This window comes from Anomaloglossus baeobatrachus, chromosome 9 (assembly GCF_048569485.1).
Source record: "Anomaloglossus baeobatrachus isolate aAnoBae1 chromosome 9, aAnoBae1.hap1, whole genome shotgun sequence".
In the NCBI taxonomy this organism is placed as follows: Eukaryota; Metazoa; Chordata; class Amphibia; order Anura; family Aromobatidae; genus Anomaloglossus; species Anomaloglossus baeobatrachus.
Window position 1 is genome coordinate 221,633,699 of NC_134361.1, and position 27,319 is coordinate 221,661,017.

A 27,319-nucleotide genomic window follows, 5' to 3' on the forward strand; every position below is an offset into this window, starting at 1 on the left:
GGCCCCATTACATCTCTACAACAATATGGCCCCATTACATCTCTACAACAATATGGCCACCATTACATCTCTACAACAATATGGCCCCATTATATCTCTACAACAATATGGTCTCATTACTGCTCTACAACAATATGGCCCCATTACATCTCTACAACAATATGGCCCCATTACAGCTCAACAAGAATACGGTTTCATTACATCTCTACAACAATATTGTCTCATTACATCTCTACAACAATATGGCTACCATTACAGCTGTACAACAATAGGGTATCATTACATGTCTACAACAATATGGCCACCATTACATCTCTACAATAATATGGCCCCATTACATCTCTACAATAATATGGCCCCATTACATCTCTACAATAATATGGCTACCATTACAGCTGTACAACAATATAGTGACCTTTACATCTCTATAACAATGTGGCCATCATTATGTCATGATGACTTTGGGATATCGAGGAACTGGGGCTCCTATGCTGTCCCTCAAGCTAGGGGGCCCTAGGCTATCCCTAATCTCAGGGATACTCGTGATGGTGGAGAGGCCTGTGCCTCCTTCCTTTCCCTGCTCCTGACCACTCGTTTACTGACTCCCCCTCCCCCAGTTAGGGACACGAGAGGAGTGTGTTGAAAACCACAGATGAAGACAGACAAGGGAAAAAAACAAAACTCTGTCACACAGCAAGTACAAAGGTAATTTACTAAAGAAGACTCGTTTATTAGAAGTCTCCATGTGATGCTAGTTACTACCTATGGATAGTATAGACGGAAGGGTAGTCAGACAAGCCGGGGTCAGGAAACAGGAGGGCACGACAGGACACAGGGATTAAGCAGAAACGCAGTCAAGTCACAAGCGAGGGTCAGAGTTCCAGGAGAGTACATATTAGATTCAGGGAGCAGACAGATGTGGTCAGGTAAATGGTCTGAGGTCAGAAACCAGGAAGTAACAACAAGAACAGGGAGCGGGCAGAGAGGGGTCAAGCAATGGTCGGGGTCAGAAAACTTAGATCAGAACATAAGCATAAACACAATCCAAGAGCACAACTGCAGAACCAGAGAGCACTACTGGCAAGGTTCTGGGAGAGCATGCTGAGTAATATAATAAAATAATAATAATAATATTTATTCACTTATATGAAACAATTACTAGGAAGGTGGAACACCTGAGTAACGGCACCTCCTAGAACCTGCATGGAATCCTGTGCTGTCAAACAACCTGTCACCTAGTGCTCAAAGAAACACAGCAGAGCATCTCCAAATGCAAGATGCTCAGAAGTTCAGGAGGGCGCGGAAAAGCATCACCGGTGTGCATAATGCCCTGCACAGAGGAATCGTGACAATTCACTTTTGGTAATAGTGGAGGATTGGAGAGACCCCACATTATGACATTCATATGCCCTGTAAAAGGATATAGAAGGGGACTGTTGTGTTAGACCATCTCATGAAGTTTGCACACTGGTTCAGATGTAGACCACCTTACCATAAAGATAGCCTCTCATTCCAGAGGACCAGATAAGTAGTTTATGTAGTTCTGGAAAACCCATTCTAGAGGATTCATAGTCCATTTTCATGACATCCAATGGCAATGTTTGTGAAACCCCCAGGGCTCGGACTCGTCTCCAAGAATCCCATAGCGGATCATGGGCTGCCACTCGCAGCTCCCTTGACGTACCCCAGACACATCGATCTGACACTTGATGAGGAGCTCGAGTTCAATTATCCTTACCCCGGGGACAGTTATAGGGAAACACAATAATAGCAGATCTTGGTGACGCATCTGCCAACACTTGATGATCAGTGCAGAAGATCAGATTATGTCATTGCTTCATTCCTGTCTCGGACGTCTCTTTGTGTTGACTTAAGATCCCCTTTGATGAAATCTTACCCTTGGCAGGTGATATCTTGTTTTCATAGTACACACTGGGAAAATACATTTTTGTTTTTCATTTACCAGATGATGGGTCCAGTTTTGGACAAGATACAAGATCTTATCAGCACATAAATAGGCAGCCAGTCCTATTAAAGACCATACTCCGTGTCACCATTGGAGCTGAGATGGTCTCCTCAACGTGTAGGATCCTCTTCCTGATCTTCGCTCTGAGTAACGCTCAAGATACATGTCCAGGTAAGTTACCGTTAAGGGTTAAGACACTAGAAAATATTACATTTGTTGGATATTATGGAATATCTATTTTGGAATTCAACAGTGGATATAAAAAGTCTACACACCCCTGTTACAAGTCCAGGTTTTTGTCAAGTGAAAAAAAAAGAATGGTTTCTGCACTTTTTCCACCTTTAATATTGCCCATATCCTGAACAAATCTGCAAAAGGTATATTTAGTGCAAAGCAATACTGCACACCACCAAAAGATCACCATACCCACAGTACAGCATGGTGGAGGCAGCATTAGGCTTTGGGTGTTTTTGTGTTTTTTTGGCAGCTAGAACTTGAGGCTTTAGTCAAGGTGGAGGGAATTATGAACAGTAGCAAATATCAGTCAATTTAGCAACAAAACCTTCAGGCCTGTGATAAAAAGCTGAAAACTGTAAGCGTCCTCCAGATTAGTACAAGAATGGCTCTGCCAGAAGAATATCAGAGTTTGGACTGGCCCAGCCAAAGCCCAGACTGAAATCCTATTGAAAATCTATGCGTGACCTGAAGAGGGCGCTGTACACAGGAGATTGCCTCGCAATCTGACAATTGTGAATCGCTACGTCAAGAAAGAGGAGGCAAATTACTGCCAGTTCTAGATGAACCATGATGATAGAGTCCTAACCAAAAAGACTGAATGCTGTCATAAATTTGAAGAATTCAACAAAGTATTAGTTTAAGGGTGTGCAGATTTATACAACCACCTTATTTTAACTTTAATTTTTTTCCCTTTTTTCCAACCAAAAAGATTTCTGTTTATTTTTTAATTGTTCAATATGGCCGACTGCCACGGGTGACAGACAGTCTTGTGGTTTCTGGCAATAGAAGGTCACAGCGTTTGGCTGTGCAGAATGCTCCCTGACTTTCCATTGTTCCTACTATAGGTAGCTTTACTGCTGGATTTTCATCTCTCACCCTTTTGGACCCAGCTGAGCTCTCCTTCCACCCAGCTGATGATCATCAGTATTTTCTTGGTGCTTAAATACTCCCTTCTACCTTGGACTGGTGCTGTTGATATTATTCAGTTCATTCTAGCTCTGGTTGAAAGTAGGTGGCTTGCTCTCCTCTGTGGTATCTTTGCTGAACTGCTGCCTGAGTCATCTTTAGATGAATAGTTCATACATTTTCCCCCGTTTGTCCTCCTTTTCTCTTCGTTAAGCTTTTAGTGGGGTTGCCGAAAAGCTCATCCCACCCAGTCCCTATTTAGGGTCCAGCACTCGGGATACCTAGGGTCAGGTATCCGGCTTAGCGCATAGGTGCGGAACCTATCTAGGGTGGTGAGGGACCCTAGGGCCCAGCACTAGGGATTCCTAGGGTCAGGTATCCGGCTCGGCGCATAGGTGCGGGACCTATCTAGGGTGATGAAGGATTTAGGGCCCAGCACTAGGGATACTTAGGGTCAGTTATCCGGCTTAGCGCATAGGTGCGGAACCTATCTAGGGTGATGAAGGATCTAGGGCCCAGCACTCGGGATACCTAGGGTCAGGTATCCGGCTCGGCGCATAGGTGCGGGACCTATCTAGGGTGATGAAGGATCTAGGGCCCAGGACTAGGGATACCTAGGGTCAGGTATCCTGCTCGGTGCATAGGTGTGGGACCTATCTAGGGTGGTGAGGGACCCCAGGGCCCAGCACTAGGGATACCTAGGGTCAGGTATCCGGCTCAGCGCATAGGTGCGGAACCTATCTAGGGTGGTGAGGGACCCCAGGGCCCAGCACTAGGGATACCTAGGGTCAGGTATCCGGCTCAGCGCATAGGTGCGGAACCTATCTAGGGTGGTGAGGGACCCCAGGGCCCAGCACTAGGGATACTTAGGGTCAGGTATCCTGCTCGGTGCATAGGTATGGAACCTATCTAGGGTGGTGAGGGAACTCCAGGCCCAGCACTAGGGATACCTAGGTTCAGGTATCCGGCTCGGTGCATAGGTGCGGAACCTATCTATAGTGGTGAGGGACCTCAGGGTCCAGCACTAGGGATACCTAGGGTCAGGTATCCTGCTCGGTGCATAGGTGCGGGACCTATCTAGGGTGGTGAGGGAACCCAGGGCCCAGCACTAGGGATACCTAGGGTCAGGTATCCGGCTCTGTGCATAGGTGCGGGACCTATCTAGGGTGGTGAGGGAACCCAGGGCCCAGCACTAGGGATACCTAGGGTCAGGTATCCTGCTCTGTGCATAGGTGCGGGACCTATCTAGGGTGGTGAGGGAACCCAGGGCCCAGCACTAGGGATACCTAGGGTCAGGTATCCGGCTCAGCGCATAGGTGCGGAACCTATCTATAGTGGTGAGGGACCTCAGGGTCCAGCAGTAGGGATACCTAGGGTCAGGTATCCTGCTCGGTGCATAGGTGTGGGACCTATCTAGGGTGGTGAGGGAACCCAGGGCCCAGCACTAGGGATACCTAGGGTCAGGTATCCGGCTCTGTGCATAGGTGCGGGACCTATCTAGGGTGGTGAGGGAACCCAGGGCCCAGCACTAGGGATACCTAGGGTCAGGTATCCGGCTCAGCGCATAGGTGCGGAACCTATCTAGGGTGGTGAGGGACCCCAGAGACCAGCGGTAGGTTCGGTCAGGGGTCATGATCTCCCCCTTCCTTTTCGCCGCTTGCTTGGTACTTCCCCGTACCTAGCATGGAAAAAGTTCTGAAACGATTCTTTTTGGCAGGATTTTTTTCCACATGGCAAATACCTGGCATTTTAACAGTGGTGTGAAGACTTTTTGCATTTAATGTACATTTTACAAATATTAGGAGTAAATGTTTTTGTTGAATATTGGGTGACACAGTTCATATTCTCAGTAATATATGAAGCCAACACATGCCGATTTCTTAGGACTAAGAGGTTTGTTGCAATTTATAGGTGGCACAGAGGGGCTGACTATTATTCGAGGGTGTCCTGGCTCCACCGGAGCCAAAGGAGATAAAGGAGATAGAGGAGAACGTGGATTTCCAGGAGAAAGAGGTCAGATAATTTATGTATAATCTTTCTTTATTGAGTAGAAGAAAATAATAAAAGCATAGGAAAAACATACAAACAACCAAGGGTACAGGGATATCATCGCGTGTGATACCACTATTTGGGTAGCCTTTCTAGAACATGTTTCAGCTTATAACTTAGGCTAGTTTCACACTTGCGTTCAGCGGAGTCCGTCACTATGGAGAATAGCGTAGTCCGTTAACGCACTGCGCTATTCTCCATAGACTTGTATGGATGACGCACTGTAACGCAAGTGTCAGCGTTGCATCCGCCGGACGACGCAGCGGCGTTATTTTGACGCTGCGTCAGGCGGAAGGAACGCAGCATGTAACCTTTTTTTGAGCAGCGGAATCCTTTGGATTTCACTGCGCATGCTCTCTCTGGCTCCCTCCACCCGTAACCAGGGTACACATCGGGTAACCAAGGAACCCTGGTTACGGGTGGAGGGAGCCCGACACTTCCCTGCTCGGCTCCACCCCCTCCCCGCACTCCGTATGTATACACACACACAATCGCACGCACGCACACACACACACACACACACAATCGCACGCACACACACACTCACACTCACCTGTCCCCCAGCGATGCAGTCCCTGCGGCACTGACGTCCTCAGCCATGGCCCTGCTCGGCTCCACCCACCGCACTCCGCCCCCCGCTCCCACCCCCCGCACACATTGTCGGCGACCGAACGATCAGCTGATCACCCGGCGGCCGGCTACTGTGAGTGATCGGCTGATCACCTGGCGGCCGGCTACTGTTAGTGATCACTTGATCACCCGGCGGCGGACTAATGTTAGCGATCAGCTGATCATTCACAATAGTCTGCCGACGGTAAAACTGTAAAAAAAAAACAAAACGAATTGCGTTGTTTTGCAGCATCCGTTGCATCCGTTGGGCCACTATATGCAACACATCCGTTGCATCCGTCACACAACGCAATGCAACGGATGCCGTTCAACGCAAGTGTGAAACTAGCCTTAGAATCTTTAAGCCGTTGTATCAGTTCATACATTCCGCCCTTTCTGTATCTCGAACCCAAAACTACTATCTGCCTGTTCAATGAAAATAGAAAGAACATCTATCAATTCTTTCGTATTTTAGAATATATTTCTCGTGTCGTGCAGTTCACTTCTTCATTGGCCAGAACTTGATAACTAAATTTCTCGTATAACCTTGAACCGAAACCGACCCCTACCCGTTGTATCATTATCAGTGAGATAAAAGAGAAGAAAAAAAAAAGGAGGAGATGAGAAGAGAAAGAGAAAAAATAGTCATGAGTGAGAGAGAAAAGTTGGCTGAGGAAACAAACGGGGAAAAGGAGGACATTTTAAGGGTTTGGGGGGAGCCACAAACACGACCTGTCGTAGCCCTTCTACTATCCCTTTACGTATCACTGAAACTTCAAAATAGTGTACGGTAGTCGTCCGAACTTTTAAATATTATCCATGGCGTCCAAATTCTCAGGTTCCTTTCATTGCATCCCTCCGCCTCTGCCATTAGTTCCTCCATATGATGTATGTGCTCAAATTCCTGTGTCCACTCCCTCAAGGACGGGGCCTCCTGTTGTTGCGGGCGGAGGAGGGGACGCTGCGCTCACCCACTGCTCGGGTCCGGCTACTGCTGCTGCTGCTCGGTGGTGGCTCGAGCGGTGGGCCGGATCCCGGGGACTCGAGCGGCGTGCCTCGCCCGTGAGTGAAAGGGGGTGGTTTGGGTTTAGGGATATTGTCCGTGACGCCACCCACGGTTGTGGTGAGGTTGTGACACCACCGCTGCTCTGGACGGGGATCCCGGTAGCTATGACAGGGAGCAGCTTTGATGTTGGTTCTCCCCTCCGTGGGTAGGGGGTTTGGTTGTCCCGGGGCCCGGTGAGGGGTTGGGATGGATGGCAGGCAGGCTACGGGGCCTAGTGAGGTGCAGGGGCGCGGGGGCAGCGCTGTGCCGCACGACACGGTGGTACTCACTCAGCCAATGAAGAATGCAAAGTCTCCGGTAAAACAAACGGCTGGATTGACGGGTCCCACAGACGGCTGCGGTGTCTTTCCTCCCGGCAGGTTGATGGTGACTGCCTTTCCCTGCACCTGTGTACTGTAAACGGTTCCAATGGGTTCCCACCGGTAACCCGCTCCCCAGCTTGGATGGGTGCTGAAGGAGCCCCTTTTGCCCGCAGGCTCTGGCCCTGGGAACTGTAGCCCTGGCGGTGACTGTGTTTCCCTCTATCGGTTGGACTGTTGCCTTAAATCGGGACTTGATTGCTGGGAAACTCAGGAGGTTCCCTTCGCTAACGGATTTGACAATTTCAGCGGCGACTCCTCGGCGACTCGGGGTTTGTAAGCCCTGCCGGATGGTGCTGGCTTCTCTTTGCTCACCGGTCCGGTACCACCGGGCCACCGCCCTTCCACGGTCCTTACGGTTGGCTCCAATAGGCCTCTCCTGCAGACGGTCACCACCGTCTGCCAACCTTGCTGTACCGTCCGGGCCACACACCCGGACCAACTTCAGATTGCTCTACTCCCACTTCACTCCTCCTCAACTCCTCTCCAAAACTCATCTGAAACTGATCTAATCTGCTTTTCCCGCCTCCAGGACTGTGAACTCCTCGGTGGCCGGGACCAACAGCCTGGCCCACCCCCTGGTGTGGACATCAGCCCCTGGAGGGAGGCAACAAGGATTTGTGTTTGGCTTTGGTGTGCCTAACCGGGGTGTGGGGTGTGTTGGTGTAGTACCTGTGACGTCCTGGCTTGTCCAGGGCGCCACACTGTGATCTCCAATGTCAGGGTATCACTGCTCTTGCCGCTGCCAAGCAGAACCGCAGGATATCCCCCTTTTGAGCTTTAATGGAACCGGGGAGCATTGACATCAGGGCTATTTGTGGGGTCTGTGGTGTTCCCTTCCCTGTTATTTTCGTATATGTTTGAAAGATTGCCTCCCAAAATGGCTTGATTTTAGCGCAGTCCCACCATATGTGTAACATTGTGCCCCTGGTTGCTCCACATCGCCAACACATCTCGGAAACAGAAGGAAATATTCTGTGCAACCTCACCGGATACTGATACCATCTTGTTAGGATCTTATAGTTTTTCTCTTTTGTGTACCCCGCAATTGACATTTTATGTGTAAATATATAGGCTCTCTGTTTTTCTGTGCCTGTGAAGGTCGTCCCCATTTCTTCCTCCCACTTGGTCATGTATATGGGATCCGAGCTTTCAGAGGGATCTGCTTGACCTATCATCTTATATATAAGTGACATCAGATGCGGAGGTATAGAATCCTGCATGAATAATTTCTCGAAGGGTAAAGTGGGCTTTACACACTGCGATATTGGTCCCGATATCGCTAGCGTGGGTACCCGCCCCCATCTGTTGCGCGACACGGGCAAATCACTGCCCGTGCCGCACAACATCGCCCAGACCCGTCACACTACTTACCTGCCCGGCGACGTCGCTGTGACCGGCGAACCGCCTCCTTTCTAAGGGGGGCGGTCCGTGCCGCGTCACAGCGACGTCACTGAGCGGTCGCCCAATAGCAGCGGAGGGGCGGAGCTGAGCGGGACGTAACATCCCGCCCACCTCCTTCCTTCTGCATAGCGGCCGGGAGGCAGGTAAGGAGAGCTTCCTCGTTCCTGCGGCGTCACACGGAGCGATGTGTGCTGCCGCAGGAACGAGGAACCACCTCATTACTGCTGCAGTAACAATTTTTGAGAATGGACCCCCATGTCACCGATGAGCGATTTTGCACGTTTTTGCAACGATGCAAAATCGCTCATCAGTGTCACACGCAGCAACATCGCTAATGCGGCCGGATGTGCGTCACAAATTCCGTGACCCCAGCGAGTTTGCATTAGCGATGTCGTAGTGTGTAAAGCCCCCTTTAGGCCAAGCCCTCTGATATTCTATCTATTCCTTGTGTCTTAGAGTTAACAAATGAATGGAGTTGTCTATATTCTATCCAGGATAATGTCTGAGGAGGTTCCATGGTTTGCATATCCTCAAAGGATCTCAATTTTGACCCCCTAAGGGTGTGGTGAATCCTGCCATCCTGTTGTGCGCTCCATCTTAAAAATTTGGCCCGACCGACTCCCGGGGGGATACTGAATTGGATATGATAGGCGCAAGGAGAAAGGGGCAGCCCACCAATCCACCATTCTGTTTTACCTGATCCCATGTCCTCAATGTGGCCTTAATAAAAAGACTCGCCGAGGACAGTCTCACCCCTTCCCTGGACCCAAGCCATGGTAGATATTTTAATGGAATTGATGAACTTTCCTGTTCCAGTGTGACCCATTTCTTAATCTGTTCGTTAAAATGCCAGTCGAACATTCGAACCATCAGTGCCGCCCGATGATATCTGCGCAAGTCAGGAAGTCCAGCGCCCCCCGCAGTGATATGCCGAGTAAGTGTATGATATTTTATTCTAGCTCTGGAGTGTCCCCATATAAATTGAGTCAGGGCGGACCTGAGGGTCCGAAAAAACCCAGTAGGGGGAAGAAGCGGGACTGCCTGAAATATGTATAGAAACCGCTGAAGGATGTCCATTTTAAACGTGTTTATATGGCCGAACCAGGATAAGGGTTTTCTATGATATGACCTAAGCTCTTTGATTGTTCGTGTCAATAGCGGTAAATAGTTCTTAGAATACAATAATCCCAAATCTGCGGGGACATTAATGCCCAAATATTTCAATGCCTGGGGTTGCCATTTAAATGGGAAGTTACTTTTGGCTAATGATACCTCCTGGGGCTGCAGAGTGATGTTTAAGGCCTCTGTTTTCGAGCAGTTAACTTTGAAATTACTTAAATTCCCAAATCTCTCGAACTCCGCAATCAAAGAGGGGAAAGATATGTGTGGCTGAGATACGTGTCGCGGGCGGAGGAGGGGACGCTGCGCTCACCCACTGCTCGGGTCCGGCTGCTGCTGCTCGGTCGGTGGCTCAAGCGGTGGGCCGGATCCCGGGGACTCGAGCGGCGCTCCTCGCCCGTGAGTGAAAGGGGGGTGGTTGTTTGGGTTTAGGGATACTGTCCGTGACGCCACCCACGGTTGTGGTGAGGTTGTGACACCACCGCTGCTCTGGACGGGGATCCCGGGAGCGATGACAGAGAGCAGCTTGGATATTGTTTCTCCCCTCCGTGGGTAGGGATGGTTGGTAGGCGGGTTACGGGGCCTGGTGAGGTGCAGGGTCGCGGGGGCAGCGCTGTGCCGCATGGCACGGTGGTACTCACTCAGCCAATGATGAATGCAAAGTCTCCGGTAAAACAAACGGCTGGATGGACGGGTCCCACAGACGGCTGCGGTGTCTTTCCTCCCGGCAGGTTGGTGGTGACTGCCTTTCCCTGCACCTGTGTTGTGTTTACGGTTCCAATGGCTTCCCACCGGTAACCCGCTCCCCAGCTTGGATGGATGCTGAAGGAGCCCCTTTTGCCCGCAGGCTCTGGCCCTGGGAACTGTAGCCTTGGCGGTGACTGTGTTTCCCTCTACGGTTTGAGCTGTTGCCTTCAATCGGGTCTTGACTGCTGGGAAACCCCGGAGGTTCCCTTCGCTAATGGATTTGACCAGTTTTACGGCGACTCCTAGCCTGGTCGGGGTCCGTAAGCCCTGCCGAATGGTGCTGGCTTCTCTTCGCTCTCCGATCCGGTACCGTCGGGCCACCGCCCGTCCCCGGTCCTTACGGTTCACTGCAATCAGCCTCTCCTGCAGACGGTCACCACCGTCTGCCAACCTTGCTGTATGTGCCTGGGCCACGCACCCGGACACGGTCAGTCTCCTCTACTACCACTTCACTTCTCACTTCAACTCCTCTCAAAACTAATCTGATCTGCTTTTCCCGCCTCCAGGACTGTGAACTCCTCGGTGGGCGGGGCCAACCGCCTGGCTCCACCTCCTGGTGTGATCATCAGCCCCTGGAGGGAGACAACAAGGATTTTAGTTTGACCTAGATGTGCCTAGCCGGGGTGTGGGGTGTGTTGTTGTAGTACTTGTGACATCCTGGCTTGTCCAGGGCGCCACATACGTATATCAACAAGTCGTCCGCATATAATGCTGTCTTGTATGTTTTCCCTCCTACGTTTATACCGGGTACATTGGGATTTCTCCTGATCGCGTTGGCAAGATGTTCCATTGTGATTACATACAACAGCGGGGAGAGAGGGCACCCCTGTCTTGTTCCATTTCTAATTTGTATAGGTTGTGATAAGAAGCCATTTGCCTTTATCCTCGCCGATGGGCATGTATAAAGTGCCAGTACTTTATTCAAGAAACCCGAGCCTATCCCTATTTGTTTTAAGGCCGCCCTCAGCAAATCCCACTGTACTCGGTCAAATGCTTTTTCTGCGTCTACTGATTAGCATTCCCAGGGGCTGGGTCGTATTTTTGGCGTAGGCTATGAACAGCAACGTTTTGTTAACATTATCTCGCGCCTCCCTACCCTGTATAAATCCTACTTGGTCTGTGTCAATGATGGAGGGGAGAAGGGGAGCCAGCCTGTTATCCAGGATCTTGGAGAATAACTTTATATCTACATTGAGTAGAGATATTGGTCTGTAATTAGACACTATCGTGGGGTCTTTGCCGGGTTACGGAAGGACCGTGATATGAGCCTCCAGTGACTGAGCCGCAAAGGGGGTCTCCTCTGAGATTGCATTAAAGACTTAGGGGTACTTTGCACGCTGCGACATCGCAAGCCGATGCTGCGATGCCGAGCGCGATAGTCCCCGCCCCCGTCGCAGCTGCGATATCCTTGTGATAGCTGCCGTAGAGAACATTATCGCTACGGCAGCTTCACATGGACTCACCTGTCCTGCGACGTCGCTCTGGCTGGCGACCCGCCTCCTTATTAAGGGGGCGGGTCGGGCGGCGTCACAGCGACGTCACACGGCAGGCGGCCAATAGGAGCGGAGGGGCGGAGATGAGCGGGATGTAAACATCCCGCCCACCTCCTTCCTTCCGCATATCCTACGGGAGCCGCGGTGACGCCGGTAGGAGATGTTCCTCGCTCCTGCGACTTCACACACAGTGATGTGTGCTGCCGCAGTAGCGAGGAACAACATCAGACCGTCGTGTCAGCGTAATTATGGATTACGCCGACGCTGCACCGATGATACGATTACGACGCTTTTGCGCTCGTTAATCGTATCATCGAACCTTTACACACTACGTTGTCGCATGCGATGCCGGAAGTGCGTCATTTTCAATTTGACCCCACTGACATCGCACCTGCGATGTCGTAGTGTGCAGAGCCCGCCTTAGTCAGAAATGGAGTAAGCAATTCTCAAAATGTTTTATAAAATGTAGGGGAAAATCCGTCTGGGCCCGGACTCTTCCCATTTGGGGTATTCTTAATTGCTTCTCCCACTTCCTCCTCTGAGAACCGGTTTTCCAGTTGTTGCACTTCCTCGTTTTTCAGAGTTGGCAAGGCCGTGTCCATCATATATCCCTTAATGCGCTCAGTCAATGTCTGTGGCGACATGTCAGAGAACTTCCCTTGGATGTTATACAGTTCCGAGTAGAAGCCCCTCAATTCTTCCAAGACCTCTGTCGGGTTGCTCGTTTCCCCTCCCCCCCCCCCGTCTCCGCAAACTGGGTACAAATGTTGTTAGATTGCGAGGATGTAGAAGGTTGGACAAGGATCAGCCGCATTTATTAGAATGCTGGTAGAGAAAGCGTTTATAATGGTTGCGGTATCGGAGAAATCTTTCATTCAGCACAGTCCTAAGTTCCTCTCTGTATTTTGAGAGTTCTGCCAGTGTTTCCCTCAACTGTCTATTCTTGTGTGCTGTTTCCAGCTTATGGATCCTGTCTAATAGTTCTTTTATTCGGATATTCCTTATTTTTTTGGGTGCGTGCCCCATGCTTTATCAGCACCCCTCTTATTACACACTTGAACGCCTCCCACTGCAGAGGCATCGAAGTGGGGTCTGTATCGTGAGAGGACATGAAGACCCCAACCGTCTCCCTGATGTCAGTCATACAGATTACATCTTTAAGCAAGTTATCATTGAGTCTCCATGTCCACTCCCATCTCCGACCATCTGGGGGAGAAAAGGCCAGAAAGATGGGGGCGTGATCGGACCACACGATACTACCAATCGTGGGATCCGGTCTCCAGGCCAAGACACACTGGCTGACTAAAAATAGGTCTATGCGGCTGTACGAATCATGAGGGGTGGAATAGAAGGTGTAGTCCCTACCCGTAGGGTGCATGCTGCGCCACACGTCGTTAAGGTGCATCTGATGTATGTGTGGCGCCCTGGACAAGCCAGGTCGTCACAGGTACTACAACAACACACCCCACACCCCGGTTAGGCACACCAGTCACACACGCAAATCCATGTTGCCTCCCTCCAGGGGCTGATGTCCACACCAGGTGGGGTGGAGCCAGGCGGTTGGCCCCACCCACCGAGGAGTTCACAGTCCTGGAGGCGGGAAAGGAAGGGAGTTCAGAAAGGGAAAGCGAAGTGGAAGGAGGAAAGTGGTAGTGGAGGAGCAGTTTGACTGTGTCCGGGTACATGGCCCGGGCACATACAGCAAGGTTGGCAGACGGTGGTGACCGTCTGCAGGAGAGGCCGATTGACGCACAAACGTAAGGACCGGGGACGGGCGGTGGCCCGCCGGTACCGGACTGGGGAGCGAAGAGAAGCCAGCACCATTTGGCAGGGCCTACGGACCCCGACCAGGCTTGGAGTCGCTGTTAAACCGGTCAAATCCATCAGCGACGGTAACCTCCGGGGTTTCCCAGCAGCAAAGACCCGACTGAAGGCAACCGCTCAACTGTGAAGGGAAATACAGCTACCGCCACAGCTAGAGTTCCCAGGGCCAGAGCCTGCGGGCATAAAGGGGCTCCTCTGGCAAATACACCGCTGGGGAGCGGGTTACCGGTGGGAAGCCATCGGAGCCGACAACACAACGTCGGTGCAGGGAGAGACAGTCACCGCCAACCTACCGGGGGTGACCATCGCAGCCGTCTGCGGGACCCGTCCATCCAGCCGTTTGTTTTACCGGAGACTCCGTCTGCGTCATTGGCTGAGTGAGTACTACCGTGCCGCCTGGCACTGCGCTGCCCCCGTGACCCTGCACCTCACCAAGCCCCGCCATCCACCTTACAGTCTCCATCATCGGGCCCCGGGACCACCAAATCCCCCTACCCACGGAGGGGAGAGAAAACATCTCGGCTGCTCCCTGTCATCGCTCCCGGGATCCCCCGTCCAGAGCAGCGGTGGTGTCACAACCTCACCACAACCGTGGGTGGCGTCACGGACTACATCTCCAAACCCAAACGATCCCCTTTTCACTCACGGGCGAGGAGCGCCGCTCGGGTTCCCGGATCCGGCCCACCGCTCGAGCCACCGAGCAGCAGCAGCAGCAGCAGCGCCGGACCCGAGCGTTGGCGAGCACAGCGCCCCGCCGCCCGCGACATATGTCTCTCTTCAGGGAGGTCAATCGCTTTATGGGAATGTTGCTCCTTCCAGCCGAAGTATCTACTAAGGGATTCAAAGACAGATTAAAATCTCCCCCCAAGATCATTATTCCCTCTGCGAACTCAGATAGGACCTGTAGAAAGGCCCTGCATGTCTGTATCTGTCCCGTGTTGGGAGCGTACCATCCTGCCACCGTGTACACTGTATCAGATGCCTTCTGCGTCCTGTTTCGTGTCAATATAGAATGAGGCAGGTTTCTATGTATGGCCAGCGACACCCCCCTCCACCGAGATTCAGCATTGGCGCTGTGGAACCACGTTACATAATTACGGTCTCTCAAGTTTGGGACGTGACCCACTTTAAAACGTGTTTCTTGAAGGAGCAATATGTGGACTTTCTGTTTGTGCATCTCAGCTAGTATTTGGGCCCGTTTTTGTGGCGTGTTGAAACCCTTTGTATTTAAAGATCCAAATTTCAGTTCCGCCATGTCTATTTTCCTGGCTATTAGACAAACAAGGGAAGGGCACAAAAGGGCGAGAAAAGCAGTCAGGGAGGGATTAGATCAAGAGGAAGTATTGAAAGATTTGTAGAAAAAGAAAAGAGAAGAGACCAGAAGTAAAAGTAAAAAAAAAAAGTATACTAAGTATAGGAAAGTGGTAGAGAAATATGGCACCAGCAACTGTGTCCTGGTGTCTCAGCCCGCCTACGTTGTTGGGGGAGGCTGTATCTAACTATACCTTGTCCAGCACGGTGTAGCGCCCCCTAGAGTGCGGTGGTCTTTCCAGGGAGAGTCGCTCCCCACCGGCGCAGATCTGCATCATCTATCTAGACATACATTTTAACCTCTGTATTAGGCCAAGTTCACACTTCCGTTGTTTTGCATCAGTCACATGCGTTGCTTGACGCATGTGACTGATTGCGTTGTACAACGGATGACAACGGTGACAAAGAAAATAATTTCTTTGTCGGACTCCATTGTGTGCGGGGGGCGGAGTTCGGGGGGGCGGAGCTGAGGATGTCAGTGCCGCGGTCTGCATGGCTGGGGACAGGTGAGTGTGTGTGTGTGTGTCTACATGCGTGTGTACATGCAGAGTGCAGGAGGGGGCGGAGCGGGAGGGGGCGGAGCCGAGCGGGGCCGTGGAGCTGAGGACGTCAGTGCCGCGGGGACTGCAGGGCTGGGGACAAGTGTGTGAGGGTGTGTGTGAGTGTACACACATGCGGAGTGCGGGAGGGGGCGGAGCCGAGTGGTGAAGTGTCGGCCTCCTTGCACACTGTATCCAGGTTAAATATCGGGTATTTGCTTGGTTACCCGATATTTATCTTGGATACCAGCTTAGCGCTGGCTCCCCGCACCTGTAACCACTGTAAATATCGGGTAACTAACCAAAGCACATTGCTTGGTTACCCGATGTTTATCCTGGTTACGGGGGCGGGGAGCCAGAGAGCGCATGCGCAGCGAAATTCTACGGATCGCGCTGCTCAAAAAACGTTACAGGCTGCGTTGCTCCCGCCCGGCGGTCAGTTACAAGACGACTGACCGCGACGCAGCGGATGCAACGCAGCATCATCAGTCACAATCCGTCACTAATAGAAGCCTATGGGGAAAAACAGGATTCCTGCAAAATATTTTGCAGGATACCGTAATTCCTCAAGGCGATGGATTGTGACTGATGCAAAACAACGGAAGTGTGAACTTAGCCTTAACCGTGTTAAATCTAGGAATGAATTGGGACCCAGTCCAACATGTATTACTATGGCTAGTTTCACACTTGCGTTCAGCTGAGTCCGTCACTATGGAGAATAGCGCAGTCCGTTAAGGCACTGCGCTATTCTCCATAGACTTGTATGGACAACGCACTGTAACGCAAGTGTCTGCGTTGCATCCGCTGGACGACACAGCGTCGTTATTTTGACGCTGCGTCGGGCGGAAGGAACGCAGCATGTAACGTTTTTTTGAGCAGCGGAATCCTCTGGATTCCACTACGCATGCTCTCTCTGGCTCCCTCCACCCGTAACCAGGGTACACATCGGGTAACCAAGGAACCCTGGTTACGTGTGCTGGGAGCCCGACACTTCGCCGCTCGGCTCCGCCCCCTACGGCACTCCGTATGTATACACACACACACACACAATCGCGCGCACACACACACACTCACCTATCCCCCAGCGATGCAGTCCCCGCGGCACTGACGTCCTCACCATGGCCCCGCTCGGCTCCACCTACTTCGCACACCGCCCCCCGCCCCCGGCCCCCGCACACATTGTCGGCGATCACCCAGCGGCCGGCTACTCTAAGTGATCAGCTGATCACCCGGCGGCCGGCTACTCTGAGTGATCAGCTGATCACCAGGCGGATTGCGATATTTTGTACGATCCGTAGCATTGCGTTGTGCCACTATATGCAACGCATCCGTTGCATGCGTCACACAACGCAATGCTACGGATCCCGTCCAACGCAGGTGTGAAACTAGCCTATGTCTCAGCTCTATATACCTCTCTGTCTATCCCACAATAGATCATGAACAATTTCCTGATATTATTTCCCTTTCATATCAGAACCCCTATTTTCAATTTAACTTTAACGAGGACAATGACCCATCCTCCAAACTTCAACTAGAATGTCCTTTTTGTTTGCTGTCCTCAGGAAAACTCAAAGTCTCTTTTTTCCACCTGGTAAGACTCTGAGCTCAGCCGAGATCCATAGGCGCCTCTTTCCGCCTCCTCTGAAGGACTACTGCAGGTGGTTCCACCCCGGGGACCCCCGGAGGTAGGAATGGCCAGTCCTGAATCGTCACTGATGGGATTTGGAGGGCTGCGGTGAACTCAGGTATGCCCCCTGGGTAACTGAGGACATGCATCCTTCCCGCCCTGCGGACTCTCAGGAGGAATGGGAAGCCCCAGGTGTACTGTATGTTCCGCTGGCGTAGTATATCCAGTAAGGGTCTCAGAGCCTTTCTCTTCTGGAGAGTCCACCTGGACAGGTCTGGTAGAATTTGAATCTTTTGGCCTTTAACGGAGATATTTTCAAGTTTCCGTGCTTGAGCCATAATATTATCTTTCAGTTTGTACTTGTGTACTTTGCATATAACGTCTCTGGGGAACTCTGGATCCATTGCTTTAGGGCCCAGCGCTCTATGAGCCCTGTCTAACTCCAGTGGAGAATCCACGGGTACATGCAGTATGTCGTTGAAAATGTGGCATAAAGTCTCATTTAGGGCTGTATGTTCAACCGACTGAGGGAGACCGCGTACTCTAATATTATTACGCCGGTTTCTGTTTTCAACATCATCTAGCATATCTGCCGAATACTGAAGTTGTATAGTATGAGATGTGTCGCAGGCGACGGGGCGCTGCGCTCGCTAACGCTCGGGTCTGGCGCTGCTGCTGCTGCTCGGTGGCTCGAGCGGTGGGCCGGATCCAGGGACTCGAGCAGCGCTCCTCGCCCGTGAGTGAAAAGGAGATTGATTGTTTGGGGATTTAGTCCGTGATGCCACCCACGGGTTGTGGTGAAGATGGGCACCACCGCTGCTGGTGACGGGGATCCCGGGAGCGATGGTAGGGAGCAGCTGGGATGTTGTTTTCCCCCTCCGTGGGTAGGGGTTGGTGGTCCCGGGGCCCGGTGGTGTGACGGGGAGGCAGGGTTGGTGAGGTGCAGGGTTGCAGGGACAGCACGGCGCGGTGCCGGATGGCTCGGTTGTACTCACTCAGACAGAAAGTCACGAAGTCTCCGGTAAACCAAACGGCTGGATGGACGGGTCCCGCAGCCGGCTGCAGTGTCTCTCCCTGGACAGGTTATGGTGGCTGTCTTTCCCTGCACCTATGTGTACTGTGTTGACTCCGATGGCTTCCCAACGGTAGCCTGCTCCCCGGTGTATGGATGCTGGAGGAGCCCGTTTTGCCCGCAGGCGCTGGCCCTTGGATCTCTAGCCTGTGGCGGTAGCTGTATATCCTCATGGTGCGGACGGTTGGCTTCTAACGGGTCTTTGGTTGTTAGGAAACCCCTGGGGTTCCGGTCACTATCGGATTTGACCTTTGTCGGCGGCTCCAAGCCTGGTCGGGGTCCGAAGGCCCTGCCTGTGTGTGCTTAGCTTCACTTTGCTCCCCGGTTCGGTACCTGCGGGCCACCGCCCGACCCCGGTCCTACGGTTCCGCGTTGATCCACCACTCTTGCAGACAGCCACCACCGTCTGCCAACCGTCAGTGCCTGGGCCACACACCCAGACACCTGCAGCTCTCTCCACTTTCACCTCCAAACCATGTCTGCTCCTTTTCCCGCCTCCAGGCCTGTGAACTCCTCGGTGGGCGGGGCCAACCGCCTGGCTCCGCCCCACCCGGTGTGGACATCAGACCCTGGAGGAAGGCAACAAGGATTTTGTGTCTGGCTAATGTAAATGTCCGGGGGGTGTGGGGGTGTGTTTGTGTCTTACCTGTGACGACCTGGCTAGTCCAGGGCGCCACAAGATGCATATCCAGCCTCCTGTTCTGTTGCCTTTGCTGACAGTGCCTGTACCGTGGATTCTACTGTTGTGACTCTTTCTCCTAGCTGTTGCACTTCATCTTTGAGTCCAGATAGTTCAGCCTTATAGGAATTCTCTAGTCTGGAGATATACTGCTCCATGTCCTTTTTTGTGGGGATGTTTTTAATATGTGAACTCAGCTCCCCAATGGTCCGCCATAGCTGGCTGATATCCTGGCCCCCCTGCACAACTTCCTGACTATTGGTTTGTGGCATGTCAGTGTTTGGGGGTTTACCAAGGGCTGGGGAGGTAGCTGTTGTTTCATTTGGCTGTAGTGGGATATATGTCTGAGCTTGGGTGTCTGCTGCAGGCTCTGATCTGCTCTCTTCATGAGCCCCGTCTTCTCCCGTGCTCTCTGGCCGCCTCCCCTCGGGCATTACTCGGTGCCCTCCCCCGCTGCCTTTCTGCCCGCTGTGCTCTTGCGTCTCAGCGCCATTTTGCGCTTCCAGCGCGGGCGCCACATTTGCCTCTCTGTCACTGGGCCGGCCTGCGCTCACCGCTCCCCGAGCTGCCTCCTCCGTCACCGCTGCCCGCGTCGCCTGCACTGCGTCCTCCATCTCTGCAGCCGCACGGCTGCTTCTGGCGACTATTGTTGTGTCGGCCATTTTAGGAGCGGGTCCTGCTGGAGCTGTCCTCACCATATACCGCCGGATACGCTGGTCTTGGGTGCTTGAACGGGATGAGGTGGGCTGGGAGTCCTCCTTCTTTATTCTGTTGCCCATTCGTTTCGTTGGGGGTCCTGAATGGTTTCTCTGGCGTGATGTATCCCCGCGCCGGCTGAGGAGCTGATCTAATGCACGTCTCTATCCCTCCATAGCCAGGCCACGCCCCCGAGGTCAGAATTTAATGGTGGAAGGACTAATAAATCTCAGTATCGAATGTTTTCCAGATTCTTTAGGTCGTATTTGTAGACACAGTCAGGAAGTCTACTGAGATGTCTCCAAGTGTTGTTTGCGGAGCCTTCTTCAGGTCGAGGTCCCCAGGTTGGACTTACTGTAGCCTCTCCCATTGCCGCCGAAGCCTCCACATGTGCAATCAATTGCAGCTTTTGCTGGTGGCACCGGCCATGACATCCTCGATGGTATTTTCTGCAGTTTCTCACAAAAAGTTTATTGAAGCTTCTTTTCAAACAAGATTTTTATTATATTTGAAAACTATAGGTTGCCTTGTGCATTATACCCAAGTGTGTGTCTCTCCATGCTTCTTACAATTTGCTCCTTCAGACCCCGTCCTCCTAGATTTTTGTCTATTTATTGTACAAGGCAGGGGCGGACATATCATTGGTGCAGCCGCACAGGGGTACAAGGGCTAAGGGGTCCCAATTCTACCTAAAAAGCAGATAAAATTGTGCATTAAAATGAGCTATTGGACTGCAAAGGACCCATTTACTGTTCTTGCATCGGGGCCGCCAGTGGTACATGGCCATAGGCTACATGCTAGAATGCCTTTCTCTATCCCTCTTGTGTCTTATAATGTATACATTTGATTGTTTTTATACAGGTCTTCTAGGGAGTCCAGGAATAGCCGGGCCACCGGGGATAAAAGGTTAGTGCCAAGTGTCAGCCTTCATAGGGGCTCAAAAGAAAAGCCAACTTACCAAAGAAATACCAACCTGCCAAAGACATGCCAATCTGCCAAAGACATGCCAACCTAAGAAATACATGCCATCCTACCAAAGTTATACCAACCTGCTAAAGACATGCTAATCTAACAAATACATGCCATCCTACCAAAGTTATACCAACCTGCTAAAGACATGCTAATCTAACAAATACATGCCAACCTGCCAAATACATGCCATCCTACCAGATATACCAACCTGCTAAAGACATGCCAACCTGCCAAAGAAATACCAACCTGCCAAAGACATGCCAATCTGCAAAAGACATGCCAACCTAAGAAATACATGCCATCCTCCAAAGATATACCAACCTGCCAATGACATGCTAATCTAACGAATACATGCCAACCTGTAAAAATACATACCAACCTGCTAAAGACATACCAACCTACCAAAGACATGCCAACCTACCAAATACATACCAACCTGCTAAAAACATACCAACCTGCCAAAGACATACCAATCTGCAAAGGACATGCCAACCTAAGAAATACATGCCATCCTCCAAAGATATACCAACCTGCCAAAGACATGCCAACCTACCAAATACATGCCAACCTGCCAAAGACATTCCAACCTACCAAAGACATGCCAACCTACCAAATACATGCCAACCTGCCAAATACATACCAACCTGCTAAAGACATACCAACCTGCCAAAGACATACCAACCTGCCAAATACATACCAACCTGCTAAAGACATACCAACCTGCCAAAGACATGCCAACCCACCAAATACATTCCAACCTACCAAAGACATGCCAACCTACCAAATACATGCCAACCTGCCAAATACATACCAACCTGCTAAAGACATACCAACCTGCCAAAGACATACCAACCTGCCAAATACATGCCAACCTGCTAAAGACATACCAATCTACCAAATACATGACAACCTGCCAAATACATACCAACCTGCCAAAGACATACCAATCTGCAAAAGACATACCAATCTACCAAATACATGCCAACCTACCAAATACATGCCAACCTGCCAAATACATACCAACCTGCCAAAGACATACCAATCTGCAAAAGACATGTCAACCTAAGAAATACATGCCATCCTCCAAAGATATACCAACCTGCTAAAGACATGCCAACCTAAGAAATACATGCCATCCTACCAAAGATATACCAACCTGCTAAAGACATGCCAACCTAAGAAATACATGCCATCCTACCAAAGATATACCAACCTACCAAAGACATGCCAACCTGCCAAATACATACCAACCTGCCAAAGACATGCCAACCTAAGAAATACATGCCATCCTACCAAAGATATACCAACCTGCTAAAGACATGCCAACCTACCAAAAACATGACAACCTGCCAAAGACATACCAACCTGCTAAAGACATAACAACCTTCCAATGACATACCAACCTCCCAAAGACTTGCCAACCTGCCAAAGACATACCAACCTTCCAATGACATACCAACCTGTCAAAGACATGCCAATCTGCAAAAGACATGCCAACCTAAGAAATACATGCCATCCTACCAGATATACCAACCTGCCAAAGACATGCTAATCTAACAAATACATGCCATCCTACCAAAGATATACCAACCTGCCAAAGACATGCTAACCTACCAAAGATATGCTGACCTGCCAAAGACATGCTAATCTAACAAATACATACCAACCTTCCAATGACATACCAACCTGCCAAAGACATGTCAACCTGCCAAAGACATACCAACCTAACATGGCAACCTGCCAAAGACTTGCCAACCTGCCAAATACATACCAACCTGCCAAAGATATGCTTATCTACCAAAAACATGCCAACCTGCCAAATACATACCAACCTGCAAAAGACTTGCCAACCTGCCAAATACATACCAACCTGCCAAATACATACCAACCTGCCAAATACATGCCAACCTGCCAAAGACATGCCAACTTACACTTGTGTGTGGTGGCGTCGGGGGAGAGTTTGGCATCACTACCATGCTATCAATTAATGCAACTGTTCCTCTCCACCTATTTATAGTTTCCTCTGGTCTGGTTTTCACCTACTATGTTGCTACTTAACCCGACTATGATTCCCCATTTATATCCCTTATATACTTCAGAGTTTGTTGTATATATAATTTGTAACTTCTATTTTAATACAGGAGATTCGGGGCTTCAAGGTCTAAAAGGTAAAGCCTCATCTAGGTTCCATTATACTCAGTTTCTATCAAACTATCAGAACCTTGTGACGTTTCCTCTCGTATACAGGAGACAAGGGAGATCCAGGCTCTCCGGAAGCTTTGCATGGTGGGTGAGATGCCTCCAGACATCCCTCGTTACACTGATAAGTAAATTATGGAATAATTTCATCACTGATCCTAGTTAGATGATCCTCGGGGGAACAGACTAAAGACAGACATGGTAAAACCAGAGGGGAACCACTGAGATACAATAGGACAACGAGTGAGCGAATTATCAATGAGAGAAGTTCTTTAGGTTTAGGAGGACACCAGTTTGGACTTCATGATTGAGAATAGAAGTTACACTGAGCATCTTTTCCAGCTACAATCTTTTGATTTCTATTCTTTTCCCGGGTGAAGAATAATTAGAACATGATGAATTAAGAACTTGTGACTACTCACATGTAGTAGATGTGTCGTGGAGGCATCTAGGGCATATGGACCTAAGAGCAACATCTCCACCCAGGGACTTCACACCATCAGCCAGAGCTGGGGCTAGTAATGAGATGTATCCTATTATGTTATGCTTACGCTTCTCCTTCTTTTTACTTCTCGTGTCTTACAGCTGCACGGGACTGTAAATCTCTGCTGGAGAAAGGCTTCACCCTCAGTGACTGGTACATTATATATCCCGATGGAAACCAACCGCTAAGAGTCCTCTGTGATATGCACACGGATGGGGGTGGCTGGATTGTACGTCTACTCTTATCACGGTTTTTTGGGTATCAATCAACTAAGCTAGAATACTGAATTGGAATGTCATAACCTCAATATTGAGAAATACGAGGTTCAGGTCCAGGTTTCCGTATTTATTTCTCGGTAGGTCTTCCAGAGGCGATATGATGGTTCAGTTGACTTTCTACGTGATTGGGAATCTTACAAGATGGGATTCGGCAGCCATCTATCTGAGTTCTGGTTGGGGAATGAAAATATTCACAAGATAACGTCATCGGGTAAATGATCATCTGGTCTTCTGAAGAATAATGCTTGGGAATAGCAATGGGAGATGGCATGTAAGGGTGACCCATCACTGGCAGTTCTAGGTCCTGATGGTTGGCTCATCACTGGCAGTTCTGGGTCCTGATAATTGGCCCATCACTGGCAGTTTTGGGTCCCGATGATTGGCCCATCACTGGCAGTTCTGGGTTGCAATGGTTGGCCCATCACTGGCAGTTCTGGGTTCCAATGGTTGGCCCATCACTGGCAGTTCTGGGTCCCGATAGTTGGCCCATCACTGGCAGTTCTGTGTCATGATGGTAGGCTCATCACTGGCAGTTCTAGGTCCTGAAGGTTGGTCCATCACTGGCAGTTCTGGGTCCCGATGATTGGCCCATTACTGACAGTTCTGGGTACCGATGGTTGGCCCATCACTGGTAGTTCTGGGTCCCGATGGTTGGCACATCACTGGCAGACCTTGGTCCCGATGATTGGTACATAACTGTCAATTCTGGGTCCCGATGGTTAGCTAATCACTGGCAGTTCTGTATCCCAATGGTTGGCCCATCACTGGTAGTTTTGGGTCCTGATGTTTGACCCATCACTGGCAGTTCTGAGTCCAATGGTTGGCCCATCACTAGCATTTCTCTGTCTCGATGGTTGGCCCATCACTGGCAGTTCTGGGTCCTGATTGTTGGCTCATCAATGGCAATTTTGGGTCCTGATGGTTTGCCCATCACTGGCAGTCCTTGGTCCCGATGATTGGTACATCACTGTTAATTCTGGGTCCCGATGGTTGGCTAATCCCTGGCAGTTCTGTATCCCAATGGTTGGCCCATCACTGGTAGTTTTGGGTCCTGATGTTTGACCCATCACTGGCAGTTCTGAGTCCCAATGGTTGGCCCATCACTAGCATTTCTCTGTCTCGATGGTTGGCCCATCACTGGCAGTTCTGGATCCTAATGGTTGGCTCATCAATGGCAGTTTTGGGTCCTGATGGTTGGCCCATCACTGGCAGCTCTGGGTCTCTAAGGTTGGCCCATCACTGACAGCTGAATAAGCCCTTTAAGAGGCACTTAGGAACTGCATACTGCTTTTTATTATAGTCATTTTTTATGTTTTTAGGAATTTATTTTTTTCTGCTTTTGTTACAGGCACATGGGAGCTGCGAGTTGACCTTCAGGACTTCGAGACTTCCAACTATTTTGCTAAATACAGGTCTTTTAAAGTGATGGGAGAGACTGAGAAGTACAAGTTGGTGGTTGAAGGCTTTGTCAGTGGTGATGCCGGTAAGGAGCTTTGGTGTAATGGTGACCGTGTGGTAGGTAACTCATAGATGTCACTATAATATGTTATATCTCGGGTCTAGGAGATTCTCTGTCCTACCAGAATGGGATGATGTTCTCCACCCTGGACCAAGACAATGACGCCGATAGGAGAAGTTGTGTGGACTTGTACAAGGGAGCCTGGTGGTACAATCAATGCCACCAATCCAACCTCAACGGGCGCTACCTCCTCGGCAAACATGAATCCTTCGCTGATGGAATCAATTGGCACTCGGGAAAGGGTTATAATTACTCCTACAAGAGATCAGAGATGAAAATCCGACCTGCGGAGTAAGAGAAAGCCGCTCAGTGCTCAGCTCATCCTGACTGCGGGGTCACAACCAATGAAGCCCAATTCTAGCCATGTAATCTGCCGAATTCTACTCATCTTTATCATTCAATCCCTGTGATGTGTAATATTGAAATAAATTCTATTTACCTGTATGATCTTACTTGTTATTTACGTGTTCCTGATTCTAATTTATAGTTTATACCAATGGGCCAGGCGGTTGGCTCCACCCACCGAGGAGTTCACAGCCCTGGAGGCGGGAGAACCAGGCAGTTTAGCTCAGGCAGAGCTTGAGTGAGGAGTAAACAGTTGCAGATAGAGTTTGGAGTTTGAAGTGTGAGGAGTAAACAGTGAAGGAGAAGGAGGAAAGTGAGAGTAGTGACAGAGAAAAGTGACAGAAAGAAGCCTGAAGTTGGTCTGGGTGTGTGCCCCGGACTGAGACAGCAAGGTTGGCAGACGGCGGTGACCGTCTGCAGGGGAGATTGCTCGGAGGTTGCTGAAAGGACCGTGGACAGGTGGTGACCCGGCGGTACCGGAGCGGTATACGAAGAACAGTCAGCACCAGGGCAGGGGCCTTTCGGATCCCGGCAAGGCTAGGAGTCGCCATAATTTGCCAAATCCGTCAGTGAAGGGGACCACTGGGTCTCCCAACAACCAAGTCCCGATTGAAGGCAACCGTCCAACCGTAAAGGGGAGACACCGCCACCGCCAAGGCACCAGTTTCCCAGGGCCAGCGCCTGCGGGCAAGAGAGGGGCTCATCCGGCTCACATCCAGGTCGGGGAGCGGGTTACCGGTGGGAATCCATCGCTACCAACAAACATTACATAGGTGCAGGGAAGAGACCGTCACCGCTAACTGCAGGGAACATCAGCACCGTGGCCGTCCGAGGGACCCGTCTAACCAGCCATTTGTTTACCGAGAACTGTGTCGTGTTTACTGGCTGAGTGAGTACCTCCGTGCCGTGCGGCACAGTGCTGCCCCTGCACCTCCACAGGCCCCATAACCCGCCTGTCCCCCATCCCAACCCCATCACTGGGCCCCGGGACCACCAATCCCCTACCCACGGAGGGGCAAATTAACAACTGGCTGCTCCATACCACCACTCCCGGGATCCCCAGCCAGAGCAGCGGTGGTGTCCCCACAATCACCACAACCGTGGGTGGCGTCACGGACAATAAACAATCCCAACAACCAAACCCCTTTCACTCACGGGCGAGGAGCGCCGCTCGAGTCCCCGGGATCCGGCCCATCGCGCGAGCCACCGAGCAGCAGCAGGCCGCAGCCGCAGCGGCAGCCGAACCCGAGCAGTGGGAGAGCGCAGCGTCCCCTCCTCCGCCCGCGACAACTTGGCGTCACGAACAGGATCTTACCGCTCTGCCGTTGGGTAGAGGTGCGCCTTGTGACCACCGGAGGTATCCGGCCAGAAAATTACAGAAGCCGCCATCTTTGGAGCGAAGAGTTCCCGCTCGAGCGTCTTCTTGAGTAGCGGAAGCGCGAAGGCCAAAACCCCGCCCCGATAGAGGAGGGGCTGGAAAGAAGCTAAGGGGGACGGAAACAAGATGTCGGCGCCCGACGGAGCCGCTGGAGGAGCGGTGGTCGCAGCCGCAGTGGCACCCGTGGATGGGAATGGGCCTGCTCAGGTCCCGGCCGTGCTGGCGGGAGGTGCCGCGGCCCCCACTCTCGCTCAGGTGATGCCGTTCTCCTTGCCTTATGCGCCCGGAGCTACCTGGCTACCGCAGTATGACGGGAAACCTGATGCTTTACAGGTCTTCCGGAAAAAGCTTAATACACTTTTGGAATTGTACCCCCTGACTGATAAGCAACGTGCAGCGGTAGTGCTGGGCCAGTTAACCGGCGCGGCTGAGCAGGAATCG

The 27,319-nt window shown here is 51.1% G+C and overlaps 2 protein-coding genes across 5 annotated transcripts in view; one reads left to right on the plus strand and one right to left on the minus strand.

Moving 5' to 3' along the window:
- LOC142251627 (ficolin-1-like) overlaps positions 1–27,319 on the minus strand; it is a 293,970-nt gene that overhangs the window by 50,575 nt on the left and 216,076 nt on the right. The window lies entirely within an intron of this gene.
- Positions 2,068–25,456, plus strand: LOC142250766 (ficolin-2-like). Its single transcript, XM_075322984.1, has 9 exons — positions 2,068–2,137; positions 5,021–5,122; positions 20,565–20,609; positions 22,817–22,843; positions 22,923–22,961; positions 23,460–23,587; positions 23,718–23,847; positions 24,985–25,119; positions 25,200–25,456. Exons 1-9 carry the CDS (start codon positions 2,068–2,070, stop codon positions 25,448–25,450), a joined length of 927 nt encoding a protein of 308 aa, XP_075179099.1. The 3' UTR covers positions 25,451–25,456.

Coding starts and splice junctions, on each gene's coding strand:
- LOC142250766 (XM_075322984.1), top strand. CDS start 2,068: ATGGTCTCCTCAACGTGTAGGATCCTCTTCCTGATCTTCGCTCTGAGT. Junction 5,123..20,564: donor TGGATTTCCAGGAGAAAGAG/GTCAGATAATTT, acceptor GTTTTTATACAG/GTCTTCTAGGGAGTCCAGGA. Junction 23,588..23,717: donor CGGATGGGGGTGGCTGGATT/GTACGTCTACTC, acceptor ATTTCTCGGTAG/GTCTTCCAGAGGCGATATGA.